Raw genomic sequence first — 22,235 nt, 5'->3', positions numbered from 1 at the left:
GAATTAATTGTATTGGACTGGACAGGGATGTGGTGGGGCCACCACGCCAGGAGGGACAGCTGGAGGTGACACTCAGTGCTCTGGTTTTGGTTTTGGACTCGATGACCTTGAAGGTCCTTCTGCACCCCGATGACCTCAAAGGCCCTTCCCCAATCTCGACCTCGAAGGTCCTTCCCCACCCCAATGACCTCGAAGGTCCTTCCCCACCCCGATGACCTTGTGAACATCAACTGAGGTGGATTTTCCCAGTCTGGGGGTGTGGTGGGGAACACCAGAGCAGCTTTTGGAGGCGCAGAATTCCCATTTTTCCCTGTCTCACCTCTCTCTCGTGTCCCCCACAGCTCTGTCGAAGATGCACTGGTCACCAGAGCATGCCCAGTCCCTGAACCAGTGGCCGGAGCAGCACCTGGACGTCTCCTCCACCACCTCCTCGCCCGCCCACAAACCCGACCTGTACCCCAGCGCCCGCCAACGCTTCAACTACGCCTGGGCCAACGATGACATCTCGGCCCTCACGGCCTCCAACCTCCTCAAGAGGTACGCCGAGAAATACTCGGGGGTGCTGGACACGCCCTACGAGCGCCCGGCCCTCGGTGGATACGGGGACGGAGCTTTTGGCCCCATCAACGGGCAGAAAGGGGACGGGGAGCCCCCTTGGCCGGGGGGACACGGCGCTGAGGGTTCGTATCCGTTGACCCCAATCCATGATGGGCACGGCAAGGGCGTGGTGCCACCACCATCCAGCAGTGGGGCCATGGGGTTGGCGGCGTCGGCGAATCTCGGCGATGCTGTTTATGCCGGGAATTCTTGCGGAGCTTCTGCTGCGTCTGGAGGACTCGGGGCAGCTCAGGAATATCCCTCGAGTTACGGTGGCACCTACCTGCCCTCCGGCTACTGCGCCCAGGCTCCGCCGCATCCTCCCACCCTGCACAGCTCGGGGCTCCTGCAGCCTCCCCACCCTTCGCCCGCGCTGGTGCCGGGTTACGGATCATCGGGGCCCGTCTATAACTACGCCACGGGGAGTTACTCGACGCAACCGAGTTATGGAGGGATCCATCCTCCTCCTCCTCCTCCTCCTCCTCCTCCTCACCCCTCCGCGTCCTACCTGCCCTCGGGCATCGCCGCGCCCACGCCCATCCCGGCCCCGCCGCCCGCCGCCCGCCCGCCGGGGGTGTCGGGGTATGGCTACCAAGGGGCTGGGCTGGGCCACCTGGCTGTGCCACCTTTGGGCACCGAGGCGGCGGGAACGTTGAAGAGGAAGGCGTTTGATATCGGTGCTGAGGATGATGGAGAAGGCAGGTATAGGAAATACAGCTACGAGCAGCCCAAGTCGCCCTACGCGCTGTCGGACAACGGGGAGTGCCGGGGGAACGGATTTGGCGGCAGTGGGGAGTCCCCTCAAGTGGCTTTCAAGGCCGGGAAGAGGCCGGCAGGAGGTGGGAGCAACGAGGAGCACGGCGGGAAGTACGGAGGGCAGCAGATGAAAGGGATGGTGTCGCCGTCCTACAGCGCCAGGGACGGTCCCATGAGGTCAACGGAGACTTTTGAGAAGTTCAGCCCTCCCCTCGCCAACGGGGAGCGCGCGGCCGAGCCGGGACCCCCCTTCCCTCTCCGCCTGCCCCCCAAATCTCTGCCCTTTGGCGCCGCGCTGGAGGAACAACCCAAAAACGTCGACCCGCTGGTGCTGGAGCTGGTCAACACCAAAGTGGTGGAACGGGGGCCGCCGGTGCAGTGGTCGGATATCGCCGGGCAGGTGTCGGTCAAGGCGGCCATCGAGGAGGAGCTGGTGTGGCCCATCCTTCGCCCGGGCTCCTACAGCAGCTCCAGTCACCCCCTGAGGACCCTCCTGCTCTTCGGGCCCCGCGGGACGGGCAAGACCCTCCTGAGCCGCTGCATCTCCACCCAGCTGGGCTCCACCCTGCTGCGCCTCAGCGGCACCACGCTGCTCTCCACCTGGAAAGCCGAAGCCGAGAAGATCCTCCAGACCGTCTTCTTGGTGGCCAACTGCCGCCAACCCGCCGTGGTGCTCATCACCGAGGCCGAGTCCCTGCTGGCCGACGGCGGCCAGGCGGGCAACCTGAAATCCCAGCTCCTCTCTTACCTGGACGACGTGGCCTCCTCCTCGGAGCACAACGTGGTGGTCATCGGCACCACGGCGCGGCCGGGCAGCATCGACGAGGCGTCGCACCGGCGTTTCGGCACGAGGCTCTACATCCCCCCGCCGGACAACGAGGCTCGGCGGCACATCCTGCGCCAGGCCCTGGCCCGGCAGAGCTGCTGCCTGAGCGAGAGGGAGTTGGCGGCTCTGGCTCAACGCACGGAGAGTTTTTCGGGAGGGGAGATCCTGAGGTTGTGCCAGCACGCCGGGGCGGCTCGCCGCGCCCTGCCGGGACCCGCCGCGTCCTACCAGGAGCTGGAGAAGGCGCTGTGTAAGGTGCGCCCCGCCGCGTCCCAGAAGGAGCTGGATTTGTTCCTGGAGTGGGATAAGATGTACGGCACCAGGCACTGAGACCCCAAAGTGGAGGGGACGGACCCCAAAATGACGGGGGTAGACCCCAAAATGATGGGGGCGGACCCCAAAATGGCAGGGATGGACTTGGAGGTGGCATGGACAGACCCCAAAGTGGCAAAAAGAGACCCCAAAGTGGTTGGGACAGACACCAAAATGGCAGGGATGGACTCGGAGGTGGCATGGACAGACCCCAACGTGGCGTGGACAAACCCCAAAGTGGCATGGTGGACCCCAAAGTGGCAAGAAGAGACCCCAGAGTGGCAGGGACAGACCCCAAAGTTGCAGGGAAAGACCCCAAAGTGGCGTGGCGGACCCCAAAATGGCAGGGATGGACTTGGAGGTGGCATGGATGGACCCCAAAGTGGCAAAAAGAGACCCCAAAGTGGAGAGGACAGACCCCAAACTTGCAGGGAAAGACCCCAAAGCGACAAGGACAGACCCCAAAATGTCAAGGACAGACCCCAAAGTTGCAGGGACAGACCCCAAATTGGTGGGGACACACTCCAAAGTAGCAGGGATGAACCCCAAAATGGTGTGGACAGACCCCAAACTTGCAGGGAAAGATCCCAAAGTAGCAGGAATGGACCCCAAAATGGTGGGGACGGACCCCAAAATGGCAGGGATGGACTCAGAGGTGGCATGGACAGACCCCAAAGTGGCAAAAAGAGACCCCAAAGTGGCAGGGACAGACCCCAAAGTTGCAGGGAAAGACCCCAAAGTTGCAGGGAAAGACCCCAAAGTGACATGGACAGACCCTAAAATGGAGGGGACAGACTCCAAAATGGCAGGGATGGACTCAGAGGTGGCATGGACAGACCCCAAAATGATGGGGACAGACCCCAAAGTGTCATGGACAGACCCCAAAATATCAAGGACAGACCCCAAAGTGGAAAGGCCACACCCCAAAGTTTCAGGGACAGACCCCAAGGTGGAAAGGACAGACCCCAAAGTGGTGGGGACACACCCCAAACTTGCAGGGAAAGATCCCAAAGTGACATGGACAGACCCCAAAATGTCATGGACAGACCCCAAAGTGACATGGACAAACCCCAAAATGTCAGGGACAGATCCCAAAATGGCAAGGACAGACCCCAAAATTGCAGGGAAAGATCCCAAAGTAGCAGGAATGGACCCCAAAATGATGGGGACAGACCCCAAAATAGCAAGGACAGACCCCAAAATGTCAGGGACAGACCCCAAAGTGGTGGAGACACACCCCAAAGTGGAGAGGACACACTCCAAAGTGACAGGACAGACCCCAAAGTTGCAAGGAAAGACCCCAAAGTGTCAGGGACACACCCCAAAATGATGGGGACACACCCCAAAGTTGCAGGGAAGACCCCAAAATGATGGGGACAGACCCCAAAATGACATGGACAGACCCCAAAATGATGGGGACAGACCCCAAAGTGTCATGGACAGACCCCAAAGTGTCATGGACAGACCCCAAAGTGACAGGGACAGACCCCAAAATGATGGGGACAGACCCCAAAGTGACATGGACAGACCCCAAAGTGACAGGGACAGACCCCAAAATGATGGGGACAGACCCCAAAGTGACATGGACAGACCCCAAAATGTCAGGGACAGACCCCAAAGTGGTGGAGACACACCCCAAAGTGGAGAGGACACACTCCAAAGTGACAGGACAGACCCCAAAGTGACAGGACAGACCCCAAAGTGATGGGGACAGACCCCAAAATGATGGGGACACACCCCAAAGTTGCAGGGAAGACCCCAAAATGACGGGGACAGACCCCAAAGTGACAGGGACAGACCCCAAAATGATGGGGACAGACCCCAAAGTGACAGGGACAGACCCCAAAGTGACAGGGACAGACCCCAAAATATCAAGGACAGACCCCAAAGTGGAAAGGCCACACCCCAAAGTTTCAGGGACAGACCCCAAGGTGGAAAGGACACACCCCAAAGTGGAGAGGACACACTCCAAAGTGACAGGACAGACCCCAAAGTGACAGGACAGACCCCAAAGTTGCAAGGAAAGACCCCAAAGTGTCAGGGACACACCCCAAAATGATGGGGACACACCCCAAAGTTGCAGGGAAGACCCCAAAATGATGGGGACGGACCCCAAAGTGACAGGGACAGACCCCAAAGTGACATGGACAGACCCCAAAATGATGGGGACAGACCCCAAAGTGACAGGGACAGACCCCAAAGTGACATGGACAGACCCCAAAATGATGGGGACAGACCCCAAAGTGACAGGGACAGACCCCAAAGTGTCATGGACACACCCCAAAGTGACATGGACAAACCCCAAAGTTTCAGGGACAGACCCCAAGGTGGCTTTGGGACAGATTTGGGACAGATTTGGGACAGATTTGGGACAAATTTAGGACTGGAGTCCTGTTTCTCTGAGCGGGGTCGTGTCCTGCTGTTTCACCTCATTTTTCCTATTCCAGACCCACCCAGGGATTTTTCCACGCCGAATTTTTGGGGTTTTATTTTTATTTTTGGTTTTTATTTTGGGGAGCCTCGCCCACGACTCAGGATAAACTATTTATTGTTTTTCCCCAAAAAATTGGTTTTGGGGAAAAATTTATTGTTTTTCCCCAAAAATCGAGGATTTCGGGATTCACCCCAAAGCTTTATTGGGTTTTGGGGGGGTTTTTTGTGGTTTTAATTTTAATTTTTTTTTTGATTGTTCTCAACAGAAATACCTCGGGGTGTCTTTGGAGACCCTTCTCACCTTGGGCAGGGAAAGGGGGAGATGGGGGAGACGCCCAAAATTAGGGAATTTCATCCCAAAATAGGGAATTTCATCTCAAAATAGGGAATTTCATCCCAAAAATAGGGAATTTCATCCCAAAACCAAGAGGTTGCACCTCAAAATAGGGAATTTCACCCCAAACCCAATGAATTTTACCTCAAAATAGGGAATTTCACCCCAAAAATAAAGAATTTCACCACAAAAATGGGGAATTTCTCCCCGAAAATAAAAAATTTTACCATAAATCAGGGAATTTCACCCCAAAATTGGGAATTTCACCCCAAAAATGGGAATTTCACCACAAATCAGGGAATTTCACCCAAAACTAAAGAGTTTTACCCCAAACCCAAGGAATTTTACCTCAAAATATGGAATTTCACCTCAAAATCAGGAATTTCACCCCAAAAATTGGGAATTTCACCCCAAAACCAATGAATTTTACCTCAAAATAGGGAATTTCACCCCAAAATAAGAAATTTCACCCCAAAATTGGGAATTTCACTCCAAATCTGGGGAATTTCTCCCCAAAAAGAAAGAATTTCACCATAAATCAGGGATTTTTCACCCCAAAATAGGGAATTTGACCCCAAAACCAGGAAATTTCACCCCAAAATAGGGAATTTCACCCCAAAAATGGGGAATTTCTCCCCAAAACCAATTAATTTTACCTCAAAATAGGGAATTTCACCCCAAACCCAACAAATTTCACCCCAAAAATGGGGAATTTCATCACAAATCAGGGAATTTCACCCCAAAAATGGGGAATTTCACCCCAAAAATGGGGAATTTTACCCCAAACCCAACGAATTTTACCTCAAAATAAGAAATTTCACCCCAAAATAGAGAATTTCACCCTGAAAATAAAGAATTTCACCATAAATCAGGGAATTTCACCCAAAACCCAATTAATTTTACCTCAAAATAGGGAATTTCACCCCAAAATTGGGAATTTTACCCCAAAAATAAGAATTTTCACCCCAAAAATAAAGAATTTCACCCCAAAATTGGGAATTTCATCCCAAAACCAGAAAATTTCACCCCAAAAATAAAAATTTCACCATAAATCAGGGAATTTCACCCCAAAACCAACAAATTTCACCCCAAAATTGGGAATTTCACTCCAAAAATGGGGAATTTTACCCCAAACCCAAGGAATTTTACCTCAAAATAAGAAATTTCAACCCAAAACCAGAGAATTTCTCCCCAAAAATAAAGAATTTCACCATAAATCAGGGAATTTCACCCCAAAACAGGGAATTTCACCCCAAAATTGGGAATTTCACCCCAAAATAAGAATTTTCACCCCACAATATGGAATTTCACCCCAAAAATAAAGAATTTCACCATAAATCAGGGAATTTCACCCCAAAACTGGGAATTTTCACCCCAAAAATTGAGAATTTCACCCCAAAAACTGGGAATTTCACCCCAAAATTGGGAATTTTCACCCCAAAAATAAGAATTTTCACCCCAAACCAGGAGGATTTTGTGTAGATTGTTGAATATTTTAGACTTTTTTTTTTTATTATTATTTTTGTAATTCTGTAGTATTTTGTATTTTTTTAATTTTTTTTTTTGTGTTTATTTTTCTTTTTAACTACTCAGGAAAAGAATTACCTCAGAAAAAAAAAATAAAAATAAAGAATTTTTTTTTTTAATTAATTAAAAACACTTTTTATCTTCTCAGAAAAGGAAAAAAAAAAAAAAGGAGATTTTTTTTTTTTTAAATAATTTTTTTTTTTCAACCTGGGACAAAAAAAAAAAGCAAAGAAAGGAAGAAAAATAATAATAATAAAAAAATAATAAAAATAAAAAATAAACTTGAAGCTGTTACAAAGATGAAACTTTGAATGTATTTCAGGTGCTTTTTATGCCATAATTTTATTTGAAATTTCATTTTTTTTGGGTTTTTTTTTTTTATTTTATTGTAGTTTTTGGTGGAATAAAATGTGTCTTCAATGGGAATTTTTTAGTGCTGGCACCACTTTTTGGAGCAAAAAAATCACCTTTTTTTAATAATTTTTTTATCTTTTCTACCCCCAAAAAATTAAATTATAAAAAAATCCACCAGGGGGTTTGCACAGAGTTCGTTCTTATTTAAAAAATGTTATTTTTGATTATTTTTAGTGCTCTAAAAATTTAAATTTTGATTATTTTTGGTGATCTAAAGGGTTCCCCCTTAGAGCATCATGGTGGGATTTTTTTCCCATTTAAAATATTAATTTTTATTATTTTTAACGCTCTAAAAATGTTATTTTTGATTATTTTTAATGCTCTAAAAATTTAAATTTTGTTTATTTTTAGTGATTTAAAGGGTTCCCCCTTAGAGCATCATGGTGGGATTTTTTTCCCATTTAAAAATGTTATTTTTTATTAATTTTATTGCTCTAAAAATGTAAATTTTGATTATTTTTAGTGCTGTAAAAATGATAATTTTGATTATTTTTAGTGATCTAAAGGGTTCCCCCTTAGAGCATCATGGTGGGATTTTTTTTCCCATTTAAAAAATGTTATTTTTATTATTTTTAATGCTCTAAAAATGTGAATTTTGATTATTTTTGATGCTCCAAAGGCCCATTCACTGACCCCATAGTTGGGATTTTCTCTATTTAAATAAAACTTAATTTTTGTTATTTTTAATACTCTAAAAAATCTCAATTTTAATTATTTTAATGCTCTAAAAATGTGAATTTTGATTATTTTTGATGCTCCAAAGGCCCATTCACTGACCCCGTAGTTGGGATTTTCTCTATTTAAATAAAACTTAATTTTTATTATTTTTAATGCTCTAAAAATCTTAATTTTAATTCTTTTAATGCTCTAAAAATGTGAATTTTGATTATTTTTGATGCTCCAAAGGCCCATTCACTGACCCCATAGTTGGGGTTTTCTCTATTTAAAAAAAAATTAATTTTTGTTATTTTTAATACTCTAAAAAATCTTAATTTTAATTCTTTTAATGCTCTAAAAATGTGAATTTTGATTATTTTTAAGAGCAAGGGCTCCCCCTGGTGGCGACAACCAGTAAAAACACCTCAAAAATTCAGATTTTTTTCCACAATTTTTATGAATTTTTCCATCCAAAGGACACATTTTTTTACCTCCCCACCCTCCAAAAAGTCGTGCCGGTTTCTTGAAGACTTTTTATTATTATTATTATAATTCTAATTATTATTATTCTAATTAATCCTATTTGTACACTCTCTGTAACCATTTCTACCTCATTTTTGCAACGGATTGTACATGAAATTATTTAATTCATGTTCTTTATTGATGAATAAATCAAGCTCTAGGTCTACCTCAAGAAAATGCTGTATTTTAAAAAAAGAAAAAAAGAAAAAAAAATGAAGTATTACACAGTATTAAAGAGATTTCCTGAATAATTTTATTTTTTTGTGGTTTTTTTGGGTGTTGGGGGGAAAATCCAAGGGGGGGTTGAAGGTGGGAAAGGAGAAAAGTGGAAAAATTGGGATTTTTTTGATGGGGTTTTATGTAAATAAATTGAATTTAGAGGTTTATAATGTAGAATATTATTAATATATAGGTGTATAATGTTAATTTTAGACATGATAATATTATAATATAATTATAATATTATATTTATGTATTATGCATATTATAGTCTATATATTATATCATAATATACTATATAATATTATATATTATTATATTTAATATAGTATATATTATACTATCAATACCAGATAATATAATATAATATAATATAATATAATATAATATATATTTTATATTATATTGAATATTATATAATAATATACAGATTTTTTATTATAATATATTATAATGGCATATTATATTATATTATATTATATTATGTTATATTATATTATATTATATTACATTACATTATATTACATTATATTATATTATATTATATTATATTATATTATATTATATTATATTACATTATATTATATTCCTTATAGTGTAATTAAATCATTAATTAATTATCATTAATAACTATAATAGTTCTAATTAAATATAATACATAATATAAATATGAATATAAAAATCTTTATATATTATTAATGATTTAATATAATCTTATTAATTATATAATTAATTATATTATCTAGCATATAATTAATTCTATATTATTAATTATATAATTATTAATGAATAATATACTTAAGATTATGTATTAGCTGTAAGTATTTAATTACAATTAATTAATTAATTAGAATTTATATAGTTAGATATTTATAATATTTATTTTTTTATATCTATATGATATTTCTAATATGGTATTATAATTATATTATTATATTATAATTATATTATAATAATATATTAAAATTGATCTATTACATTATATATACTATATAATATATAATACATTCAATATAATATAATATAATATAATATAATATAATATAATATAATATATATAATACAATACAATATATAATATAATATAATATAATATAATATAATATAATATAATATAATACAATAGGAAGGGAAACAACCAATCAGAATTTAAAAATCCCCCTTGAAAAATGAAGACGGGGAAGGAATTACCCCAAATAATTGAAATATTTTTGACAATTCGGATCAATAAAAGACCCTCAATGTGACTTTAACACTCCCATGGAACGGCACAACATCGACCTGGGGCTGATTGCTGAGGGCTGAGAGGTTAATAACTAATAATTAATAATTAATAATTAATAATTAATAATTAATAATTAATAATTAATAATTAATAACTACACCCCTGAGGTGAATCAATGATTTATTGGGACTCCCCTGAGGTGAATCAATGATTATGAGATAAATGATTTATTGGGACCCTTGAGGTGAATCAATGATTATTTTATTGGGATTGATTATTGGGTGAATAAATTATTACGGGATAAATGATTGATTGGGACCCCCCCAAGGTGAATCAATAATTATGGGATAAATGATTTATTGGGACCCCCACCAAGATGAATCAATGATTTATTTGGACCCCCCCCCAGGTGAATAATTGATTATGGGAAAAATTATTGATTGGGACCCCCCGAGGTGAATCAATGATTTATTGGGACCTCCTTTTGGGGTGGGGCAGGAACGGGGAGGTCCCGAGGAGGAGGAAAATGGTCCCAAAATGGTCCCAAAATGGGCCCAAAATGGTCCCAAACCCATCACAGAAGGACCCACCAAGTACTTGAGTCCCTCATTGTGACCTCAGGGCTGTTCCACACTCCAGGGCCACCCCAACACCATTGGGGCCACCACAACCAGGACAACATTGGCACACCTGGGTGACACTGGCACACCTGGGTGACATTGTCACACCTGGGTGACATTGACACACCTGGACACCCCAACACCATTGGGGCCACCACAACCAGGACGACATTGTCACACCTGGGTGACATTGACACACCTGGACACCCCAACACCATTGGGGCCACCACAACCAGGACGACATTGTCACACCTGGGTGACATTGGCACACCTGGACGACATTGTCACACCTGGACACCCCAACACCATTGGGGCCACCACAACCAGGACGACATTGTCACACCTGGGTGACATTGACACACCTGGACACCCCAATACCATTGGGGTCACCACATCCAGGACGACATTGTCACACCTGGACGATGCTGGCACACCTGAGCCTCGCCCTGCTCCTCTTGCTGCCCCTCAACGGCCGCGGCGACGACTCGGTGGCCTCCAGCGTGGGCCGGCACACCATGGGCCGCATCGCCGACCTGCTGAGCCCCTCCGAGTGCCACCAGCTCCAGGCCGAGCTCAACAGCCCCGACAAGGAGCTGGAGGAGCTGGAGGAACTCGTTGTTCTCTCCCAAGAGGAAAATCCAGCTCCTGGTGTCACAACCCACAACCCCAGGGTGACACTTGAGCCACTCATTGTGACCTCAGGGCTGTTCCACACTCCTGGAACACCCCAACACCATTGGGGCCACCACAACCAGGACAACATTGGCACACCTGGGTGACATTGTCACACCTGGGTGACATTGGCACACCTGGATGACATTGTCACACCTGGGTGACATTGGCACACCTGGACGACATTGACACACCTGGACACCCCAACACCATTGGGGTCACCACATCCAGGACGACATTGTCACACCTGGGTGACATTGTCACACCTGGACACCCCAATACCATTGGGGTCACCACATCCAGGACGACATTGTCACACCTGGGTGACATTGTCACACCTGGACGATGCTGGCACACCTGAGCCTCGCCCTGCTCCTCTTGCTGCCCCTCAACGGCCGCGGCGACGACTCGGTGGCCTCCAGCGTGGGCCGGCACACCATGGGCCGCATCGCCCACCTGCTGAGCCCCTCCGAGTGCCACCAGCTCCAGGCCGAGCTCAACAGCCCCGACGAGGAGCTGGAGGAGCTGGAGGAACTCGTTGCTCTCTCCCAAGAGGAAAATCCAGCTCCTGGTGTCACAACCCACAACCCCAGGGTGACACTTGAGCCACTCATTGTGACCTCAGGGCTGTTCCACACTCCTGGAACACCCCAACACCATTGGGGCCATCACAACCAGGACAACATTGGCACACCTGGGTGACATTGACACACCTGGGTGACATTGGCACACCTGGGTGACATTGGCACACCTGGACACCCCAATACCATTGGGGTCACCACATCCAGGACGACATTGTCACACCTGGACGATGCTGGCACACCTGACCCTCGCCCTGCTCCTCTTGCTGCCCCTCAACGGCCGCGGCGACGACTCGGTGGCCTCCAGCGTGGGCCGGCACACCATGGGCCGCATCGCCGACCTGCTGAGCCCCTCCGAGTGCCACCAGCTCCAGGCCGAGCTCAACAGCCCCGACGAGGAGCTGGAGGAGCTGGAGGAACTCGTTGCTCTCTCCCAGGAGGAAAATCCAGCTCCTCATCGTCGTCGTCGTCGTCGTGGCATCCACAGCAAGGGATGCTCCGAGGCTTTGAGGCTGTGGTTGGTGACAACGGGAGAAACGACAACCTGGGACCGCCTGGTCCGGGCTCTCCATCAGATCGGGCGATCCGACATCGCCAGGGAGTTGGGGAAGAACCTGAACCAGGACAGGAGTTTGGAGCTGAAGAGGAATGTGGAGGGTTACAGCCGGAGCGTGCAGCACCTGAGCTCGGCGCAGCTGCAGCCGCGGGGCAGGAGGGCTCCTCTGCCCGGGGAGATGCTCTTTGAACGTCAACGACCCTCCCGCTACAGCCGAGGCCTCCTGGGATGGCTCCGACCATTGGTTTTGGGGGTTTTGGGGGCTTTTGTCTCCTCCGTGCTGCTCACGGGCACGGCGATGTATTTCTGCCACTGGAGGAGGCTGCTGGCGGCCTGAGATGGAAACTGGGAAAAATTACACCCAATAAAACCCCCAAGTGGAGGGTTTGATATCCAGAAATGGACTCTGAGTGTTTTGTTGAGCCGTCCTTGGCTCGTCACCAGCTGGAGATGTCCCTGTCCTTGTATTTCTTGTGATTTCTTGTCACTTTGGTGTGCCAGGGTTCCCCGTGGTGGGGATGGAGCTGTAGGAACATCCGTGGAGGGCAGGGAGAGGGGACTCTGCTGAGCTGAGGTATTTTAGAAAAATGTGGTTTTATTGCAAGGGTGGTGGGTAAAAAGGGTTTTGCCTTCAGTCACCAGACTGGGCTGGAGGGAAACCCCAAAGAGAGGGAGAGAATGAGGTAAGGGAGATAACAGGGGTAAGGGAGGGCAGAGAGTGAGGACCTTGTTCCAATCCATTCTATCTCCTTTTGTGTTGAATATTCTAATTTACAGTGACCAACCCCAAAGAGATACAAAACCTAAAACTTTGCACACAGCCCATGAGAACTGCTCTATCACCATGTCATCCTATATCCTAAACTCTAAAAACTACTTTTCTTATCAACCTTTTCCCTGATACCTTGAGTCCTTTTATTTTCTATCCCTCACCCCATCTCCAGCTCATTCCCGTCTTCCTCCCTGCCATGATCACATCTCAGAGCTGGAATTAATTTCTGTTTCACTCACAGGTTTTATATCTTTATTATTTCTTACCAGGCAATGATATTTGTGAGCTTTTCCTGCCCCATCTTTCCCAGCACAAATCCCCTTTGGACCTTTGGATGTGTCCCAAGTCTCCTCAGTGCTCAGAGGAGCCCAAAATTCCCCAAATTCCAGGTGGAAAAAAAGAGCACAGTGCCAGAACCTGAGCTCTCCGCTGGCTGAGCAGCACCTGGGGCTAATTGCTCATGGCTGAGAGGTTAATTATGAAATCCATGTAATTATGAGCTGACCAAGCTGATCATTCCAAAGACCAAGTGTCACTTCAAGATCCTTTTATTTTCTAGCTGTTTAAAGCATTTCGTAACTACTATTGTTGAGAGCTTTGTTTTAAAAATTATATTAAGGAATAATCACTCCAGTTTAGAGCTGGAGTCCTGGCCAGACCCTTGATTTGATTTGAATGGATGTTCTGCCCAAAACCCCAGATGTTTTCTGCATCAAGAACAGTATAGAAGTCACATCCACAGCGGGGATTTGCAGGAATTGGGGGCAGGATCAGGGTGGTCGTGGCAGGAAAATTTGAAGGAAAAACTGCCTTTGATTTCCCTAAAGCAGAATATGCCTGGATGGGGTTGGGGTGGGATTTGTGTTGTGCCTGAGGGGGTTTCAAAGCTGTGACTCCCTCCCCACCAAATAATAATAATAATAATAATAATAATAATAGTAATAATAATAGTTACCTCCCCCAGGTGAATAAATTATTTATTGAGACCCCCTCTGAGTGAATCAGTGATTATGGGATAAATGATTTATTGGGATCCCCATGAGGTGAATAAATTATTATGGGATAAATGATTTATTGGGATCCCCCTGAGTGAATCAATTATTATGGGATTATTATTATTATTCCTTGATTAATAAGGAATTAATAATTATTAATCAAATTCCTGGATTGCCTTTCAGGGCAGGGGCTGGGGTTGGACATTTTAGAGCAGCCCCAGTTTGCAAAGCCACCCCTGGAGTCCTGTCCTGCCCCAGTCAGAAATGTCAGAAATGAAGATTTTGAGCCACCAGGGAGAGTAACAGAACCACAGGTCAAGTCAGGAGAAGTTGTTAAAACAAGATGGACATAACCTCTTTATTGCAAATTCCAAAGTAAAAAGATGTACAGTACAAAGGAACTCAAAAAGTTCAGCCATGGAACTCCTGGCCCCTTCCACCTCCTTCCTCCACCCTCCATCCTCATCCTCCTCCTCTTCCTCCTCCAGGTAAAACAGAACAGAGAGAGAATAAAACCACAGCGGCCTGAGCGGGGGGTCAGAGGTCAGAACTGGCCCTGCCCTGCACCCCTGGGAGGGTTTGGGACTTTCACAGCAGCATTTTTGTCACCCCAGTCACACCTGCACACACCTGAGTGCCTGTGGATGCTCTCAGTGCAGGATGGGATTAAAGCCTCACAACACCCCTGTGAGGTAGGGAATGAGCCAGCACGTTCATAGATGGGGAGAACTGGGAATCCTCCATCCCTGCGCCCAGTTAAACCAGTTAAACCAGTGTTTAAACCCGGGAAATCTCATGTGTGACCTCGGGGAGGTGCAGGACAGCAAAAAAATCACATCCTGGGTTTGTTTGACCGAGCAGCAAAGTTCTCATTTGTTAAACTCAGACCATTTATTTGTTTAAATAAACGGGCCAAAACTCACAGTTAACGTTTTCGAGGCAAAATAAATTCCCAAAGTGACCAAAACTCAAAATAGGAGAAGCAGCTCCAAGGTGATGATGCCTCGGGTGTTCCAGCTCCTTTGGTGAGGCTCGTGCCCAGCTCAGCCCCTCTGGTGAGGAGTGGGATGAGGCTGTGGGGTCACAGCCCATTAAAGCCCCTTTAGCACCAGGAATCCCCTCCTGGCCCCAGTGACCCCGTCCCTGACACTACAAGGGGATCCCGTGTGAAGAAGGGAAGCTCAGAACAGGGGTGGGAGTCCCAGTCTGGCAGCACTGGGAGCACTGGGAGCCCCTGATCAGAGGGAAGGACCAACCTGAGCCTTTGGGGGCAGAGGGTTAGAGGATTGTGGGGTTATGGGATGAGGGGTTATGGGATGAGGGGATATAGGATGTGGGGTTATAGGATGAGAGGTTAGAAGATGAGGGGTTATGGGATGAGGGTAGGATGAGGGGTTATAGGATGAGAGGTTATGGGGTTAGGGGTTAGAGGATGAGGGGTTATAGGATGAGGGGTTATGGGATGAGGGGTTAGAGGATGAGGGGTTATAGGATGAGGGGTTATGGGATGAGGGGTTAGAGGATGAGGGGTTATAGGATGAGGGGTTATGGGATGAGGGTGGGATGAGGGGTTATAGGATGAGGGGTTATGGGATGAGGGGTTAGAGGATGAGGGGTTATAGGATGAGGGGTTATGGGATGAGGGTGGGATGAGGGGTTATAGGATGAGGGGTTATGGGATGAGGGGTTAGAGGATGAGGGGTTATGGGATGAGGGGTTAGAGGATGAGGGGTTATAGGATGAGGGGTTATGGGATGAGGGTGGGATGAGGGTGGGATGAGGGGTTATAGGATGAGGGGTTATGGGATGAGGGGTTAGAGGATGAGGGGTTATAGGATGAGGGGTTATGGGATGAGGGTGGGATGAGGGTGGGATGAGGGGTTATAGGATGAGAGGTTAGAGGATGAGGGGTTATAGGATGAGGGTGGGATGAGGGTGGGATGAGAGGTTATGGGATGAGGGGTTATGGGATGAGGGGTTATGGGATGAGGGGTTAGAGCATAAGGGGTTACAGGTGAGGGGTTATAGAATGAAGGGTTATGGGATGAGGAACTATAGGAATGAAGGGTTATAGGATGAGGGACTATAGGATGAGTGGATATAGGGTGAGCAGTCACAGGTTGAGCCATCACAGAACATCCTCCCCTGCCAGAGCAGATCCAGCACAGAGCATCCTCACCTGGGGCCCTCACCTGTCTGGGGTCCCCACCTGCCTGGGGTCCTCATCTCCTGGGGGTCCTCACCTGCCTGGGGTCCTCATCTCCTGGGGGTCCTCACCTGCCTGGAGGTCCCCACATTCTGAGGGTGCCCACCTGCTGAAGGTCCTCACCTGCCTGATGGCCTCACCTGGCTGAGGGGTCCTCACCTTCTGAGGGTCCTCACCTGAGGGTCCCCACCTGCTGAGGGTCCCCACCTGCTGAGGGTCCCCACCTGCTGAGGGTCCCCACCTCCTGAGGGTCTTCACCTGCCTGAAGGCTTCACCTGGATGAGGGTCCTCACCCAGAGCGTGAATTCCCTTGTTTGAACCTGCAGATTTGGGTTCTTTGCCCAAATTCTGAGGCTTTTTTTACCTAAAATTTCCTCCAGCTTTGGCTTCACCCAGTGAAAAAACCCCACTGCTCCCCGAGGAGGAGGAAACATCTTACCCTGGGGATGAAAAACCAAAGAAAACAAAAACAAAAAAAAACCCCAAAAAACTCCCCTTTCAACTCTTTTTTTTCCGCAACCACAACAACCAACTCCAGCTTCAAACCTCTTCCCTCCCAACCTGTTAACATCTCACCCTAATAAAACATTAAAAATAAAAAATAAAAATAAAATATATATCCAGAGTTTGAAGGGACTTTTTTTTTTTTTCTTTTTTTTATTATTTTAAAGTCATTGAGCAGCTTCATGAGTTGCCAGCACAAACGCACCGAGCGTCACCTACGAGACTCAGCCCAGCCTAAGGACAATTATTGAAATTCAGCCAAATCTTGCATAGAAGTGGTCGACTTATTGCACATTGGAACCCAAAAAAAAAAAAAAAAAAAAAAAAAAAAAAAATTCAGACATTTTTGCTGCTGCAAAGAACCACTTGCGATAAAAGCTTTTGGTTAAAATCTATTTTGGAGGGAATTTGTTGTTGTTGTTGTTGTTGTTGTTTTCTTTGGGGGGGATATTTCCTGGCTCTCTAAAATCTAAGGACAAACAGAAAAAATCTTAAAAAAATAAAAATAACCATGGACAATGGCATAAGCCAGAAGCCATTCTATAATTTTTTTTTCTTTTTTTTTTTTTTTTTTGGTAGTTCTCTGTATTTACAAAAAAAGGCATGCCAATAAAATAAAATGATATATTACAGTATTTATAATATTCTTTTAAAAAGTCTCAACCACACTTTTTCAGCTATTTTTTTTCCTTTTTTTCCTTTTTTTTTTGTTTTTTTTTTGTGCTGTTTACAACATAGCCTGTACATATGTATGTAATTTTTTTTTTGTTTGTTTCTTCTTATTATTATTTTTTATTATTATTTTACATCCCATCCTATGAGCAACAGGGGTGAGGCAGGACAGAGGAGGAGCAGAGCTGCTCCCACACGGCCCCGAGGACACTGAGGTGGCACTGATGGCTTCCTGCTTGGCTTTGCTTTGGATTTTTAGGTGATTTCCTGTCCTTTTGTCGGGGTTTATGAGATGCTGCAAACTGAGATTCGTCCTCCCATCGAGCTCTGGGGTTTTGTTTTATTTGGGGTTTTTTTTTTTTTGCCCCCTTTGTTAGTTTGGGTGATGCTGAGTTGGGATGGTCCTGATGTCACCCCTGCAGTGACTTTTGGCTGCCCCTCCCTTGGTGACACCAACCTGGGCCTGAAGGGACAACCCTGAGTGGGGCTGGCCTGAGAAACTGCCTGGGGACACCCCAGGGCACAGCTGGGACACCCCAGGGCACATCTGGGCACACAGAGCACAGCTGGGACACCCCAGGGCACAGCTGGGGACACCCCAGAGCACAGCTGGGGGACACAGAGCACAGCTGGGACACCCCTGGGCACAGCTGGGACACCCCAGAGCACAGCTGGGGGACACAGAGCACAGCTGGGGACACCCCAGAGCACAGCTGGGGACACCCCAGAGCACAGCTGGGACACCCCAGAGCACAGCTGGGGGACACAGAGCACAGCTGGGACACCCCAGAGCACATCTGGGGACACCCCATGGCACATCTGGGGGACACAGAGCACAGCTGGAGTCACCCCAGAAGACATTTGGGACATACCAGGGCACACCTGGGGACACCCAAGGGCACATCTAGGGACACCCCAGAGCACATCTGGGCACACAGAGCACAGCTGGGACACCCCAGGGCACATCTGGGCACACAGAGCACAGCTGGGACACCCCAGGGCACATCTGGGCACACAGAGCACAGCTGGACGTGGCTGGTGACTCTCATTCTGCTGAGGCTGCTCAGGTCCCCCCCAGGGGTGGGATACAGGGGGAGAAGCTGAAGGCACCGAGCCCCTCCTGGGCTGCACCCCCAAAAAAACCCCTCCAGGACCCTCCAGGCCCCCGTGGTCCAGCTCTGATCCCCCCACCCAGAGCAGGAGCCACAGGAGAACCAAAGGTGGGTCCCAACCCCACCCTCCACCCCAGGACTGCTGTGGGTGAGCTCCCCCCAAAATTTCCTACCAGCAGAGATAAAACGTGCTGCTTTTTTTTTTTTTTTTTCCTTTTTTTAAAACGTTTCTCTCTCCCAAAAGAAGTGTCTACGCTTGCAGGATGGAGGCTGAACCGATAATTAATTAATATTAAATGCTAAATATTGCAGGATACAACTGACCTTGCTTGGCTGGTTGAAGCCCTAGGTTTTGGATTTACAGTGACATGGATAACAAGCCATTCCCAGATTTTTAATCCTCTCCCCTTTGGTGAGGTCCAGAGCAGCATTTTGAATTTTTTTGTCCTGTTTTCAGTGTGCAAAAAAAAAAAAAACAAAAAACCCAAAACAACAAAAAAAACACCCCATGGCTGTATATGGAAAAATAAAGTCAAAGTTGTTAAACGGACACACACAATTCATTCACCTGCTTGTTGGGTTCTGCTGGGTTTTTTTTTTTTTTTTTTTTGGTGAGTTTTAAAGTTTTTTTTAGTCGGGTTTTTATTTTTGTTTTCTTCTATTGGCAGAACAGAAGATTCTCTACAAACCGGTGGCGGGCAGGAGCATCACTAAAGTGTATTTTTTTTTTTTTTTTGGTTTGTTTGTTTTTTTTTTTTTTCCTCTCCAAATACAAGTATGTGCAGAGTAGATACTCAAAAAAAGAGTGGAGTGTGCCTCGAATTTATGGCTTTATCACACACCTCTGTGGACAGGTTGACTGCGTGTCTCCTGGTGGTGGTTCCTCATGCAAGGTCCCTGGTCATGCCTTCATGCAAAAATCGCGTGTGAACGAGCACTTTGGATTGATTTTTATTTTTTATTTTATTTTTTTTTTTTTTTGTTGGGTTTTTTTTTTTGGGGGGGGGGATCAGCCCGGAGGAACCCGATTAACCCCATCTCCCCAAAACCAAATAAAGCTCATATTTTCAGGAAGTAGAAGGCAAATGATAAATCTCAAATAAAACTATGGTAATTCGGTGGGATTAATGGGTGTTTTGTTTCATTTTCCCTTTTGTTGTTGTTGTTCTACTTGTTTTAACTCTTTTTCAATTTTTTTTCCTCTTTTTTTTTTTTTTTTTTTGTTTTTTTCTCTTTTTTCGTTTTTGCTGCTTAACCCTAAATGCAAATCTAGTTCTGCATGAACAAACCCATTAACACCGTGACTTGTGGGTTTCCTTCCGAGAATAATCAACAAAATGGGCAAATAAAATCCATTTTTGGGGCTGCTTTGGAAAATACACGAATCCCAGCAGCGGGTTTTGTTTTTCCTCTGTGTGTGTGTGTGTGTGTGGTTTATTTTGCTTGTTTGTCCTAAGTTGCATTGACTGATGTGGAACATGCAGTATCCACCTGCCCAAACAATAGAAAATCCTTTTTTTTTTTTTTTTTTTCCTTTTTTTTTTTGTTGTTGTGTTTAAATGTTTGTTTACAGGGTCCTTTAAACAGGTGGTAGGTCACTGCTTTTAGATGCAACGCTGTCACACAGTTAAGCAGACTATGTTTGGTATAAGATCTTCAGGTAAGTGTCTCCACAGCTGTTCTGTATTGATATATTTTCAGGAAAGTTTGTAAACAATCTCTTTTTTTTTTTTTTCTGTTTTTTTTTTCCTTTTTTTTTTTTTTTGCGGCTTCGTTATTTTTTTTTTTCGCTTGCAAATACCTTAAATTCGTACAATTCTACTAATTTATTTTTTAAATTATAATTTTTTTTTCCTCTCTTTTTTTTTTTTGTGTGTGTGTGTGTGTGTGTGTCTTGTATGTGTGTGTGTCTCTCTCTCTCAAGACTTGGCTCCCCTGGCGTCCTTTTGCCTCTTGGCCTTTTCTCTCCTCCCTTCCTCCGCCCGCTGCTGTTTCTCCTTCTCGGGTTTGGTGACGCTGTCGTAGGAGGGAAGGGAGGCCGTGGACGGGGTTCCTTCCTTTTTCTCCCTGTTTGCTCCCCCGTTTTCCAGTTTGGTGGCCGCGGGCCTGCGGCTGATGAAGCCCCGCCGTGCCAAACGAGCCCTGTAAGCCCTCTGGATCACCACCGCCGACACCTCCTCCTGCTTGCGCCGCAGCGTGGTGGTGATGGGCTCGTAAGACACTTTGGAAGGGTTGGAAGCCACGAACCTCTCCTCCATCTGCTGCCTCAGGATGTCCAGCTCCCCGCTGTCCCCCAGGACGCGTTTGGTGAAGGCGAAGAGGATGTCCAAGCAGTGGATCCTGTCCCCGCTCACCATGGGCAGGTCCATGGCGATGAGTTCGATGGTGTTGGGTTTGGGGACGCGCAGGGGATGCTCCAGGGCGTCGGCAAAATCCGCCAGCTTGCTGTACTCGATGAACTGCGTGGCGTCGGGGTCGAACTTCTCCCAGATCTCGTAGAAAGTCTCAAAGTCGTCCTCACTCAGCGGGTCGGCGCTCTCCTCCGTGGCCACGCTGAAGTTCTCCAGGATGATGGCGATGTACATGTTGACCACGATCAGGAAGGAGATGATGATGTAGCTGACGAAGAAAAAAATCCCCACCGAAGGGTTGCCGCAGTCCCCTTTGAAGCCGCTGCCGGGGTGCTCCTTGTCCAGGTCACAGTCTGGAGGCCGGTTCAGGATGGGCAGCAGGAGCCCGTCCCAGCCGGCCGAGGTGGTGATCTGGAACAAGCAGATCATGCTGTTGCCAAAGGTCTCGAAGTTGAACATGTCGTCTATGCCGGCCTCGTGCTTGACGTAGGCGAAGTTGGACATGCCGAAGATGGAGAAGATGAACATGACCAGGAAGAGCAGGAGGCCGATGTTGAACAAGGCGGGCAGGGACATCATTAAGGCAAAAAGCAGCGTGCGGATCCCTTTGGCTCCCTTGATCAATCGCAGGATGCGGCCGATGCGGGCCAGGCGGATGACTCGGAACAGGGTGGGCGACACAAAGTACTTCTCGATGATCTCGGCCAGGAACATCCCTGAAGGAGAGGATGGAAGTTTAACAGAGAAGTTTTACAGAAATCAATGCTGAGCAGAAGGCTCTTTAGAATTAAAAGTTAGTTTTGATATACACAAAATACTTCTCAATATCTCAGCCAGGAACATCCCTAAAGGAGAGTGTTTAACAGAAATTTAACAGGAAAGCTTTACAGAAATGAACGCTCAGCAGAAGGCTCTTTAGAAATGAAAGCTGGTTTTGATAGATATAGCATTGATATAGTTTTGATATACACAAAGTACGTCTCGATGAACTCGGCCAGGAACATCCCTGAAGGAGAGGATGGAAGTTTAACAGGGAAGTTTTACAGAAATGAGCTTAGCAGAAGGTTCTTTAGAAATTAAAGTTAGTTTTGATATATATATATATACAGTTTCAATATACACAAAGTACTTCTCGATGATCTTGGCCAGGAACATCCCTAAAAGGAGAGTGTTGGAAAGTTTTACAGAAATGAACCCTGAGCAGAAACCTCTTTAGAAATAAAAGTTAGTTTTGATATACACAAAGTACTTCTCGATGATCTCGGCCAGGAACATCCCTAAAGGAGAGGATGGAAGTTTAACAGGGAAGTTTTACAGAAATGAGCTTAGCAGAAGGTTCTTTAGAAATGAAAGTTAAAAATCTAAAATTACC

The 22,235-nt window shown here is 46.2% G+C and overlaps 2 protein-coding genes across 2 annotated transcripts in view; one reads left to right on the top strand and one right to left on the bottom strand.

The window, feature by feature from the left end:
* Positions 1–352: 352 nt before the first annotated feature.
* Positions 353–2,509, top strand: FIGNL2 (fidgetin like 2; the record flags this gene model as incomplete). The annotated part of the gene is made up of 1 exon (XM_083881153.1): positions 353–2,509. The coding sequence occupies one exon, from the start codon at positions 353–355 to the stop codon at positions 2,507–2,509; it is 2,157 nt and encodes a 718-aa protein (XP_083737279.1).
* Positions 2,510–18,413: 15,904 nt separating this feature from the next.
* Positions 18,414–22,235, bottom strand: part of SCN8A (sodium voltage-gated channel alpha subunit 8) — a gene marked incomplete at its 5' end in the record, with an annotated part of 49,064 nt that continues 45,242 nt past the window's right edge. Inside the window, one exon of the mRNA XM_083880939.1 lies at positions 18,414–21,579. Coding sequence (XP_083737065.1) covers positions 20,432–21,579 — 1,148 coding nt within the window. The 3' untranslated portion in view covers positions 18,414–20,431. The remainder of the gene's footprint in view (positions 21,580–22,235) is intronic.

Source organism: Zosterops lateralis (assembly GCF_965231275.1).
Source record: "Zosterops lateralis genome assembly, chromosome: 32".
Taxonomy (NCBI): domain Eukaryota; kingdom Metazoa; phylum Chordata; class Aves; order Passeriformes; family Zosteropidae; genus Zosterops; species Zosterops lateralis.
Note: the sequence above shows the minus strand (reverse complement) of the source record. Positions and strands in the feature narration are given on the sequence as shown.